Source organism: Macaca fascicularis, chromosome 8, assembly GCF_037993035.2.
Source record: "Macaca fascicularis isolate 582-1 chromosome 8, T2T-MFA8v1.1".
Taxonomy (NCBI): Eukaryota; Metazoa; Chordata; class Mammalia; order Primates; family Cercopithecidae; genus Macaca; species Macaca fascicularis.
This window is the reverse complement of record NC_088382.1, coordinates 90664287-90677182: the sequence shown is the minus strand read 5'-3', so window position 1 is coordinate 90677182 and position 12896 is coordinate 90664287. Positions and strand designations below refer to the sequence as shown.

The 12896-nt window shown below is 45.2% G+C and overlaps 1 protein-coding gene across 3 annotated transcripts in view; it reads left to right on the top strand.

Annotated features, from left to right (window-relative positions):
- The first annotated feature begins 5930 nt into the window (after window positions 1-5930).
- ZNF704 (zinc finger protein 704) overlaps window positions 5931-12896 on the top strand; it is a 252153-nt gene continuing 245187 nt past the window's right edge. Inside the window, exon 1 of one of the 3 annotated variants that reach the window (XM_045398430.3) lies at window positions 5931-6847. In XM_045398430.3, the coding sequence (XP_045254365.1) occupies window positions 6344-6847 (504 nt within the window). In that variant the 5' untranslated portion in view covers window positions 5931-6343. The remainder of the gene's footprint in view (window positions 6848-12896) is intronic. The other 2 variants (XM_065519395.2, XM_073999048.1) reach the window with 2 other exon arrangements.

Below are 12896 nucleotides of genomic sequence, written 5' to 3'. Positions count from 1 at the left end.
TCCTTTCTACAAGTTTGTATGTTTCAGATTTGTGATAGTATTGGTTATATTTATAACATACGGTGGCCTTTTTCTGCTCGATACAGTCATCACTCTTCTTCTCTTTAACTACATGGTTTGGTGCAGGCCATCCATCATGGCCATCCACCTTTGGCCACAAGTGTCCGCTCATGATTTGGACTTGGCCGTCCAAAAATCATTCGCTGGGATTTTTCCAGCTGATGCACATAGCAAAGAGTTCCCCTGCACCTGCTCACAAGGTGGACAAGTGTGTGGCCAGAGCTGCCTGTGGATCTGGTTCTAGTCAGCCAGATAATGAAATAAGTGTCACACACACTCAGAGAAAGAGAGAGAGAGAGAGAGAGAGAGAGAGAGAGAAAGACAGAGGACCACGCATCACTTAAGGCCCCACACCTAATTTTCCCAAGCTCAGGTTCATGTGTGCTTGAATTACCCAAGCTGATAAATTCCTCTTCTGCCCTGTTTTTTTTTCTTTAGTGTGAGTAGGATTGCAATTACTGACACCAGAAGGGTCCTGCATAAAAAAAGCTGTAAGAAAAGGAAGATGGTGAGAAAAGCCTCAGAGATATGAAAATACCATAAGTAGGAAATAATTATATATCTTAGATTGAGCAATTATCAGTTTGTGGAAAGGGAGGTAAATACAAATAATAAAACATAGAAACTACTTGGTTCATGGCTGTTAGGCATCTTATTACTGAAGAAATAACTAGCAAAATAAGAAGGCAGCAAGAAAATGCATAATTTTATAATTGCTGTATTCCCAACAAAGCAGGGAAGGCTCATGAAATTAAGGGTGATGTTGTTAGGAACAGAGATGGCAGTCCTAAGATACAGACAGCACCTAGAATTGGCTTAAAAGAGACACCCAGTTCCAGCACTTTGAGAGGCCGAGGTGGGTGGATCACTTGAGCCCAGAAGTTTGAGACCAGCCTGAACAACATGGTGAAACCCTGCCTCTACTAAAAATACAAACAAACCCCCCAAAAACTAGCTGAGCATGGTGTTGCATGCCTGTGGTCACTGCTACTCTGGAGGCTGAGGTGGGAGGATAGCTTCAGCCCAGGAGGTAGAGGTTGCAGTGATCTGTGATTGAGCTACTGCACTCCAGCCTGGGCAACAGAGTGAGACTCTATCTCAAAAAAAAAAAAAAAAAAAAAAAATTGACATGCATTTCTTAACATACACACTAGACTCCATTTGTGGATTTTAATAATGGGTATTTGGCTTAATCTTAAAACAGACTTCAAGTTGACATTTTATATCATGGAACTCAGGAGTTAAAATGAAAGAGATCCTTGGGGAGCACAACTCATTCATATTTGAGTTGTCAACTCTGCAGAGATCAGGGGACTTAACTAGTGTTCCATGGCTAGTGATCCCCATAGTATGATTCAACTCAAATCTCTGGAATCTCAGTCCAGCGTTCTATTTATTGCCTCTCAAGTGCCAATATGAGATGACTAAACTGATCAGGAAACAACAAAGACAAAATTGCACCTACCGAAACAGTAAATTGTGTTACATAAAAAAGAAGGCAATGCTATCATTTTAACACTCACTAAAAAAACACCTAAGTCTTTGAAAGGTATTGTAAGGAACTAGTATTTTGAAAGTACTGTATGTTTTGAAAGAGAGTTTAAGTTAATTGCTCATGGAAGAAACATTTATCTGGGTGGAGGTTATGCTTGACTTAGACAGGCTTTCAGCCTGAAGGTTGTAATAGACGAGTGATTCTCTTAACCTTAATCTATTTTTCATACGGTGGGATGACAGTCATCAAATGAAATCATTTTTAAGTTTCCCAGAACTGTGGAAAAACTAAGCTAATCTTACTTTCATAACCTTTTTAAAGGGCAAAATTTTACTTTTACTTTTAAAATAATTTTTAAAAGGAGCTACTAATCTCAACAAATTCAACTATTAAAGTTTCACAAGGACAAAAAAGAACCACCACTAGTGGGTACAAATTTGTTGTATGTTCTGTTCTGGCTATGGTTATACCTCATGATTCTGGAAACATGATTATTTTGCTGAATCTTAAATTTTAAAATAACTGAACATAATCTCAAATTGAGCCTGATTCCCTCCCTCCCTCCTTTCTCTCTCTCTCTCTCTCTCTCTTTCTTTTCATTACATGTAAAAAAAATGCTTTAGGTATCTTTAGGGCTCAGAACTCAAAGGTTTAAGAATCACTGAGGATCTGAAGAAACCAGACAGGAGCCAGGCAGCTACTATGTGGTTACAGAGTGACGTTCACTCCAAAGCTTACTCTTGTTCTTCCTCACCAGTGCTTCTCAAACTGTTCGACCAAAGCATGCGGACAGTAGGGGAGAATGGATTCTATCTGCGAGAAGAAGACAGAGTCCACAGCTGCGAGTTTTCATTCAAAGTTCACAATAAACTTCACGCTATTCTTATGTCTGTTTTAATATAAAGAAATGCACTTTGAAATGCACATTTCTTTATACTAAACCTCCAGCACTTTCTACCCCTCCTTCGCTTTACTTTTCTCTTACTTTTTCACATAGACACTTACTGCCTCCACAAAATCATATTGTTCACTTATTTTGATTGTTGTCTGCTCCCTCCCCTAGGGAGGGTTATTTTGTTCACTGCTGCACACCAGCACCAAGAACAAGACCTGGAACTTGTCAGGACTCAGTAAATCCACGCAGAATGAACGATGAAATGTTTTAGATGAGGATGTGTTCAATTCAACTGTCCTGGAGGGGCTCCTTCTTTACCCCATGGCTCAGAGGCACACTTTCTCATCCTGAGTGACAAGCGCTCCCAGTTTTGGAAGAAAACAATGTGTTACACTTAGTGAATGTGGGGGAAAGAAGCAGCAATGACTCTTCCCCACTTGCTTGGCATCATGAGGTATTTTTTTACTTCTGAGCGCACGTCATGCATGTAGTGTGTCATGTGCCCATATCATGAGATCTTTTCTTGATTCCTAATGAATTAGGTAATTTTATTTTATTCCCACTAAATGTCCTCTGATTTAATGAGGGTGGTCTTCAGTGGATTGCACTTGCCTAGACAATGCTGCTCTCCTTGCCTGAACAGATCTTTCTCATCCCTCAAAGTCCAGCTTGGGTGAAACCTCTTTTGTGACATTAGCCTTCATTTAATGGTTTGAAAACGAATGTCAGCTCTTTTTTCCCCCCATTCAGAGGCAGCCTTTCCAGCAATGTGGGGCCAGGGAATGGATGTGTATGTGGTCTATTGAAGTGGCCTAAGAGAAACAATAAGCTGATTTCAAAGCATATACAGCAATTTTAAAAGAATGTATAATAGTGTATCATCTTCCACTAAGTCACAAATGCCAATCACCAATTCATTTAACTCTGTATTTCCTCTAGGTTCTCAGGAAAACATTTACTTTCTTTCATCTGTAGCAATTTTAGACACAAAAGCTATATCCTTGGCCTGACCATGGTCCTCTGACAAGAAGTTGTTGGTCTTTAAAAGCACATTTTGCTAGTTACTGACATTACTGAGCTTACTTAAAAGAGAGCCACCTTGTTATTCTCTGAGAGTATCCCAAGCCACCTTGTTTACCTACCATGACAATGTTTAATATGATAAGCCCTCATATAAACCCTTGCTTGTCTCAGGCACTCTTGAAAGCTGATTGCATTTATTAACTCATTAATCTGCAAAACAACTTTACTACTATGATCCCCATTTCACAGATAAAGAAATGGGCACAGAAAGAGGATGAGTAAAAGTAAAGCTGGCAAGTTCCACAGCCTGGATTCGGACACAGGTGCTACTGAGACCATGTGCCTAACTACTAGCCAGCTTGCCTCACACCTTTGTCCTCCTCCACCTGCTTCTCCATACCTGTCTGCCCACCCCTTGCCCCTGATCTTTCCTTTTCACGGCCGGAGAAAGACCCTGCTGCCTCACTCTAAAATCATCTCCCCGAATCAACGAAGCTAAATTTCTTCCAATTGGGACGAAACCACTTTAATGACCTTTCTTCATTCTTTGCACACTCTAGCTGATACTGATTATTAACTTTTTGGCTGGTCCCTGCTATTCCGTGCTTTGATCAGACACTCCCATCTCTTAATGTTCTGTTTTCTTCTCTCTGAATTCCTGAACAGAATATTTACAAATATGAAGTCCAACAAGAAAATCGTGTGATCTAAATGGGGTTTGCGAAACATAAATCTGGTGGTGGTGTCTGAGGAGGGAAAGGGAGGGTGTGTGGGAGAGAAAATGGGCGTGTGGAACTGTTAGAAACTTTCACTTTTGAAGTCACAAAATGCTAGAAGAGCTTTGGGAATGGAAAGGAAGGGGTGGATTCAAAACGCATTTCAGAAAGAACAATGGGTTGGACTTGTTGTGGGCAATTGCCTCTAGGGATAAGGTAGAGAAGGGAGTTAAAATGATACCGCTATTTTGGGCTCAAATGATTATAACGAGAGTGTCATCACCTGAAATAGGTACATCAGGAAGCTAATCTGATTCAGGGAGAACAAAAAGTTCATTTTAGAATCTTTGTCATCATTCCTGTTCAACAGTTGGAAGACACCATAAGTGAGCATTTAACGAGCCCCCTCCACGTATCTAACAGAGCATATGATGTTAAATGTCCAACAATAATTAGCTGAAGGCGAATACACCTTTTATTCTGGCCCCATGGAGGCGCCTACCAGGGTATTTGATGCCTAAGATCCTCCCCAGTCCTCCTCCACAGGAATGGAATTGGGGGTATGACTTGAATGTAAGAAACACGACTTACCGCCGGGCGCGGTGGCTCACGCCTGTAATCCAAGCACTTTGGGAGGCCGAGGCAGGCGGATCACCTGAGGTCAGGAGTTCGAGACGAGCCTGGCCAACATGGTAAAACCCCGTCTCTACGAAAAACACAAAATTAGCTGGGCATGGTGGCGCGCGCCTGTAATCTCAGCTACTTAGGAGGCTGAGGCAGGAGAATTGCTTGAACCCGGGAGGCGGAGGTTACAGTGAGCCAAGTCCATGTCATTACACTCTAGCCTGGGCAACAAGAGCGAAACTCCATCTCGATAAAAACAAATAAATAAAATTTAAATAATAAAAAAAGAAATACGACTTACTACATAGCCTAACCCCAAACAAATAGCAAATATATTTTCTTTATCACACCTAAAAATTGTCAGAAAATGGCTAAATTAGTCATGTTATGTGCTTGATTTCCAGATTTGATCTTACTTCCTATTAATTTCTTAAGTAACCAACTCAAACGATCTTGAATCCCCACCCATTTGTTTCTTCAAAATCCTGAACAATGCCAGAAGAGAGTCTACAGATCAGACAGTGCAAGCAGAAAGCTTCTTGGAATTCAGCCATTATAATCAGGCACTCAAGGTAGAATAGCAGGAGTAAAAGCTGAAAGACCTGCACACTCAGCACAAAGCCAGGGCAGCTCAATTGCAAGGCCTAGAGTGGTGCGTTCAGAGTGTGAGATTGGTAGACAATCGCTCATGAAACAGTATTTCGAAAATCTAAGCGACTCTGATGATTATTAGGAATTCATCCCAAACCTCGGATTGATACACCTTCCTGATTTCGCACAAGCTCAGGAGCAGCTGCCATGCACATCAGTGACCATTAAAATGACGTGTAGCAAATCTCTACGTTCAAAGTCTAACTTTGACCGACAACCTTACTTCTAGCGAAGTCTACTCCCCTCCCTCCGGAGGGAAGAATGGGCTGCGGTTAAGCGTTTGTCCTGGTGTCAGGGCCAACTGCTTCGAAGCGCCAGACTTTCGGAGACTGTGGGTAAGGGGAAAAAAAAATCCAGTCCGGGTTTTGTCTGAGCGTGGGGACCGGAGGGTTGTGAGGAATGGCTCGCGAAGAGGGGGGCGGTGGTGGAAAACACACAACACAAACAGCTCGCGCCGAGGCACGGCAGCTGTAGGCCCGGAGCGCGCGGGCGCAGCGGGCCGGGAGAGGCGCGCGCGGGCTCGGCCGCCGGCCGCATGGAGCGCAGCGCGGCCCGCGGCTCCCGGGCGGCGGCGGCGGCGGCGGCGGCGGCGGAGGCGGCAGCGCGCCGCTCGCTCACACCCACCCCCGCCCGCGGCCGCCGCGCCGCCCCGCCGTAGCCGCCGGCCGCCGGCGTCCCCGCCGGCCGGTCCAGCAAAGGCGGCGCCCGCGCCTCTGCAGCCAGTGGCAGCCGTGGGTCCTGGCCGGCGGCTCCTGCAGCTCCCTGCGGCCCCGAGTCCCCGGCCCTGCGGCCACAGCGGCCACCGGCGGAGTCAGAGGAGGAAGAGGAGGTGACAAACTCTCCGGCCCCGCGCCGCGGCCCGCAGCCCCCCGCTCAGGCATGCAGGCGCGGCGTCTAGCCAAGCGCTCGAGCCTGGGCAGCCGCCGGGGGGGCGCCGCGCTGCAGCCGGCCGGGCCCGCGCCCGCGCCCGCCAAGGAAGCCGCCCTACCCGGGCTCCCGCCCCCTGTCCCGGGCCCGGCCCCGGCGCCCGCCCCGGAGAGCTGGAGGCCGCCGCTGCCACCGCCGCCGCCGCGCAGTGCCGGGACCGGCCCCCCTCGGGCCACCGGGGCCGCCGCAGCCGCCTCGTCGCCGGTGCTGCTGCTTCTGGGGGAGGAAGACGAGGACGAGGAGGGCGGGAGCAGGCGGCGGAGGGGGCTCGGGCGGGTGGAGGAGAAGCCCCGAGGGGTCGCGGAGGAGGAGGATGACGACGAGGAAGAGGAAGACGAGGAGGTGGTCGTCGAGGTGGTGGACGGCGACGAAGACGACGAGGACGGCGAGGAGCGTTTCGTGCCCCTCGGACCCGGCCGCGCAGCCCCCAAGGGCCCGGCCCGGGGCGCGTTAAAGGTGCGTGTTGGGCGCGGTGGCGCGTGTGGGACCCGCCGGCTCGGGGAGGGAGGCGGGCCCGGGCCCCGGGGCGAGGCGCCTGGCCGAGGCCGGTCAGCGGCGCCTGGGAGAGACCCGGCTGGGAGGGGTGTGTCAGGCGGCGCGGGCGGCCGCGCGGAGCAGCGCGAGGAACTGTTGATTTGCCTGCGCCTCGGGCCCCTGCGTCTCTCCCAGGCGGCCGCTCCCCCTTTCCTCAAAGGCCGGGTCGGGTTTGTTGTTTGGTGTGGGTGCTGGGAAAGGGCGCTTCTCCCTGGTGGGGTGGGGAACTTGGGTGATGGGACCACGGAGGCGCCGGTTCGTGCCCGGTGGGGACGGGAGAGGTAGGGGAGAGTGAGATTTTTTTCTCCCCCAAGGAAGGAGTATCCCCTTCTCCTTATTTTGAGGGCTGTTCAAGCTTATTGAAACTAGAAAGACGTGTTTCTTGTCAATCTCTCAAGCCCCTTCTTCCATCCAAGAACAATTGTTGATGAGTTTCCATCACAGGCGCTTGTGAGAGAACCGGTAAACCCAGCACAGCAAAAACCAAGCCCTCGGTTTCCACATGCATTTTGCTAGCAGTTTTTGGCATTGACCCTCGCCCTCCCATGTCGCTAAACTCGACATCGTTTAGCGTTTGGGTTTTCTTTTCCTCCTCAAAATTGCAAATGAGGAAAAAAGAGGAAATCAGGAAAAGGGGGTGGGGTGGCGTTTAAAATGGATGTGAGTTTCTGCTGAGAATTCTAGCGGAGTCCCCTGTGCACTGAAGCGCCGAGAGATTTTTCCGTTTGTGTATCTTCAGGAGATAAGGGGTTTATTATTACACAACTGACTGGTTGGGCTTTCAGGCATGCGATTGGACAAAGCAAACCACGTTGAGGTTCATGCACGGTGTATGTTGCTAAGAAGTTTTGAGGGCAGCAAGTGGTAAGCAATGGAATGAGTGATTTTTCTTAAGAATGGTTCTTAAAATCAGCTGAATAACTGTTTAGTGGAGTTTTCAGAAGGTATTGCTATTTCAGGAAGAAAAAAAATTCATGAACAAGTGAGCTTAATAGAGACCATTTAAAAAAGCTTTGGATGCTCACCAAAAAAGCTTCTCAAAGCTTGACATTGCATTTCCAAAGAAATGTTGAACATCGGCAATTAGAATAGCCCCAGAGTAGATGTGGGCAGAAATTTATTTCCTAGACCACCCTGGAAGTACCAGCTCTGCGAGTGAGAAATTTTCAGCAAGTAGTCATTTAGGATGATAGTTTTTGACAGCTGCTTGTTGAAATCCAAACCGTGACCGCATTCATTACCATGGTCTGTTGAAAAGCCTGCATTGTATGGCTACAGGATATATCTGGGTTTGAAGTGAAGTCACATGGTGTCAGTGACATTGAATAACAAGAGTAGTGACTCCATAGCATTTTTGTCCAGAAGTACTGAAAGTGTGTCTTGTGGTTTGAATAGTGATTGCAGAATTTGTGATAGAAACAATAATAATTTATGCTCTGTGATGGAAACAAGTTTAATATAGGAAAAAAATTCAAATCCATAAAAACAGAATAACGAGTGTGATAATTCACTTGATCAATAAAGATTTTTCACATTTCCAAATTCCTTTAAATTCTTTTAAAACGGGCTTCATTTTATAACACTTTCATTTGCCCACAACTTTTCAGAAATTTACGCAGAATGTTGAGTCGTTTGAGGTTTAATTTTATCTTTTTAAAATACTCTTTTAAAGACACCATATCTGAAGAGATTTTCTAATGGAATATCACTAGATAATTTTATTATAATGCATATACGAATGTTAATATCATATATTCATGCATTCATTTATTCAACAAATATTTATTGAACACCTACTATGTGCTAGCAGCTATCGTAGAACATAGCAGTGCACACCTTCCTGATGCTCACATCTAGTGAGAGGCATCATAGCAACAATCAGACACATAGATGCAGATGTACATGCATAAGCAACAATAACACTTCATATTGTGATGTGTCCTGTGAAGAAAATCATGGTATCTTAGAGTTTCAAAAGAAGAAAAAAAAGCTACTGTGGGTGAGGTCTCTCTGAGGAGGGAACATTTGACCTGAGATATGAGACATTTCACATGGGAAGATCTTTCCAGGCAGAGGGAGTAGCAGTTACTAGTCTTGAGGTGGGAAGGAGAAAAGGGTGAGTGTGGCTGGAACTTGGTAGGTATGAGATATGTCGAGGAGGCTGGGAGGTCCCTACAAAGAGAGCCCGGTGGGCCCTTTAAAAGGGTAGTGAAGTCTTTGAAAAGTTTTAAGCAATAAAGTCTTACAAGGTGATTTGTAGTTTTCAAAAGATCCATGCTGTGTGGAGGACAGCAGTGGAGGCAGGGAGGCCAGTTGGGTGGCTGTCACTACGCAGACCAAGGGAGGGGGAGGGCAGCTTGGAGTTAGAGATTGTCAGGAGTGGGCAAATTCAGAATCTATTGTGAGGATCAGCCTACAAGAACTTGTGGATGCGTTGGTTGATGGGTGATGAAGGAAAGGGAGGAATCCAGGATGAGACCATGATGTAAATGTTGGTTGAAGGTACTATTTACTGAGATTAGGAAAACCTAGAGAACAAAAATCAAGTTTTCTGTTTTGTGCATGTGAAGTCTGAGGACAACCAGGTGGAGGGTGTGGTTAGGCAGATGGTGGTGAGATGGGGAATGGATAGGAGAGGTCAGAGATAGTGGGAGGAATTTGAGGACATCAGTGTGTTAATGTCCTGTAAAGCCTGGGGGCTTTAAAAGGAGTGCAGGGGGCTGAGAGAGGAGAGCCTGGGGCCTGATTCAGGGGCAAAGCACTATTTAAGTTTGGGCAGAAAAGGAGAAGCCAGCAAACGCTAAGGAGAAGCGGCAGCCAAATAAGTAGAAGGAAAACTAGAAAATGTAAAGTCCAATAAGCCAAGAGAAGAAGTAGTTCCAAAAAGTGGGTGGGGAGTAAGGAACTGTGTTGAATGCTGCTGAGATACAGAATAAGAAAGAGAGAGAGAGATGTTCATTTGGATCAGATAAGGTGGAACTTACTAGTATCCTTGACAAGAGAAGTTTCAGTGATGTGCTTAGAGTAGGCTAAGCAGCTGATTAGAGGTGAGGACAGAGGGACACATGAAAAACTCTTTTGACAAGTTTGTTGGAAAGGAGAACAAAGAGGAGGAGGAATAGCTGGAAAGCCTATGGCCTAGGTTTTTTTTAATAGATGGGATACAGTAGACCCTAGTGTTGTGACTAGAGCATCATGGGAATTATGTGGAAGAGGGGATATTAGTTTTCTATTGTAGTGTAACAATTTACTACAGATATTTTTTTGCTTTAAAACAGTTCTTAGAGTTAGGAGTCTAGGCTCAGCTTAACTAGGTTTGCTGTGAAGAGTCTCACAAGGCTGCAATCAAGGTATTACATGGGTTGAGTTCCCATCTGAAGGCTTGACCAGGGAATAATTCACTTCTAAGCTTACACAAATTGTTGGCATAATTCATTCCCTTGCGTCTGTAGGACTGAGGGTCCTAGGCTTCTTGCTGGCTGTTGGTTGGAAGCTGTTCTCAGCTTGTAGAGCTGCTCTCCCTCACCCCTTCCCTACTTCCCACTGTTCTTTGTCACATGGGCCTCCTTAGCTTGGCCTCTTACTTCATCAAGCCAGCAAGGAGAATCTTAGAGCCTGCCTGCCAGCAAGATGGAGCCTTGCATGATGCAATGTAGTCAGGAGGAATAGGCCAGCAACTTGGCCATATTCTGTTGGTTAGAAGTAAGTCACAGGTTCCACCCACAACCTAAGGAGAGGGAATTTTACTAGGGTATAAACACCAGGTGGTGAGGATCATTGAGGGGTCATCTAGGAAGGAACCAAAGATGTAAAGAAAAGAAAAAAAAACTACAGGAGGAAAGTCCTTGGAAAGCCTTAGGGAGGGAACCTGAAACCCAATAAAGGGCCGGCCCTTGGGAACTTTCCTCCATTAGATTGGAGAGAAGATGGAGAACGTGAGTCCAGATGTGGGTACATTTTCTATACTGGGTGATGATCAGATGATAGTGGTTTTCTGATGGCTTCTGTTGTCTCCATGTAGCAGAAAGGAAGGTCATCAGCTGAGGGTGAGGGAGATTTAAAGTAAAAGCTGAAGGCATTGAGAGCAAATGTACTAGGGAGATGAATATAGTTGCCAGACAGTATCAAGGACCCAACTGAGGTTTGTGATTCCACATTTATAGTTCAAGTCGTCTGTCTGGGTATGTGATTTTCCCAACTTTATTCCATTGTCTCATGCATATAGTAATATAATAAAAATAATCCCAGCTAAATGTATTGAGCGCTTACCAGGGTCAGCACAAATCCAAGTGTATAGTCTCATTTAAATTTCATTGCATATCCGTGAGTCAGGCATTATTGTTATCGACTTCATTCTACAGAAGGGATGAGCAACTTATTTAAAGATAAAAAGCTGTTAGGTGTCAGAGCAGGGGTTTGAACCCTGCACAGTCTAACCCCAGAGGTAGCACCCATATGCATTATACTACATTGCCTTTTGTAGAGAAAGTGGAGGGCTGGGTTCAGCAGAGGTGGGGTTTAGCCTGATGGGTGAGCAATAGAAAGAAAGAGATGGAATTACTGTCGAAAGAGTTGGCAAGTGTATAATGATAGACTGAGTGATATAAGAAAAGTGAGGGCAGGAGGGAGTGAGGGAAGGTAGAAAAGTCATGTGTCAGTGGGTTGGAGAAAACAAAGGGTAAGCCAAAAAAATCAATAAAAGAATGGGAATGAAATCCATGACAATTTGGGTTCCACAATAATATTAATACAAACAAGTATTTGTTGGGTATTTTTGAGGCAGGAACTTTACTAAATGCTTTATGTGAAGGAGGAACTTATGAAAATTTTTGACTTGGGAATCAGTATGACTCCCATTCTCCATCTGATGATGTTGAGTTGAGGTGAAATACCACATTCCAGTATGTGGTCACAAGTGGGAAGCATGGGCTCATGTCCATAGCCTGTGCTTCTAATCACTGAACTGGCATCTTTCTGTATTTATTGGGATTTGTGTGCCCATTTATTTCCAGGAAGATTTGGGATGACTGAGGAAACAGAAATAGATGCTACTAAGTCTTTGAGATTTGTTGTTTGATTACTCTAACTGATACTAATATATACTAATATGGGCTTTAAATGAGATAAGAGAAACTTTGTATTACATGGTTTTCCATTTCTGATCAAAAGAAGCTTAAACATTTATCTGCAGTGGTAACAGTCCTGAACACACAAACCCCTCCCCACTCCCCTGCCTACCACCAACTAGTCCCTGGGCCCCTGTATAAGGAACACTACCAAAAAAACAGAATATAAACAAACAAGCAAGCAAACAAACAGATAAAAAACAAAGGCACTGTCAAACATAAAAAGGATGCAATATTGGTACTCAGTGAAGGGAAAACAGTAGCTAGGTTGAGATAACAAGCACAGGAGTGTGCTCTGCAATCCTGTGTGGCAGTTTAGAGATAAGAACACAAGAATCTAGAGGGTTTGATAATTTGCTGGTGTAATAAACTTATGAAACGCTTGGACACGAAAGACTGCTAGAAGCCTACCAAGATTTTAACTATTGAAAAACTGGAGAAGAAAGGCTTTTAAATGAGATAATATATGATAGAGTTACCACTTTCAGTGCTCAATAAATATTAATTGAATGGAATCTGCTTCATCTGTGCCAGTTCTTCAGGGATGGTTAACACGTCTATTAGACTATCTCTTGAATATCAGATGACTTTAAGAAGCCTTTGGCAGGAACTGTGCAGCAAACACTGAATTCCAATTTGCTAACAAGTATGTGTCTTGCAAATGGTCTTTGTTGGCTCAAGCAAAAGGCATATGCTTAAGATAGACAGAGTTGTCATTCATTGAATTGTAGACTGCTGGAGTTGGAAGGCAAACAGACACTATCTAGTAATCCAGTACTTTCATTTGACCACCGAGGGCACTGACTCTATGCAGGGTGGTATGCCTGGTCCAGCTGGGGCTGCTA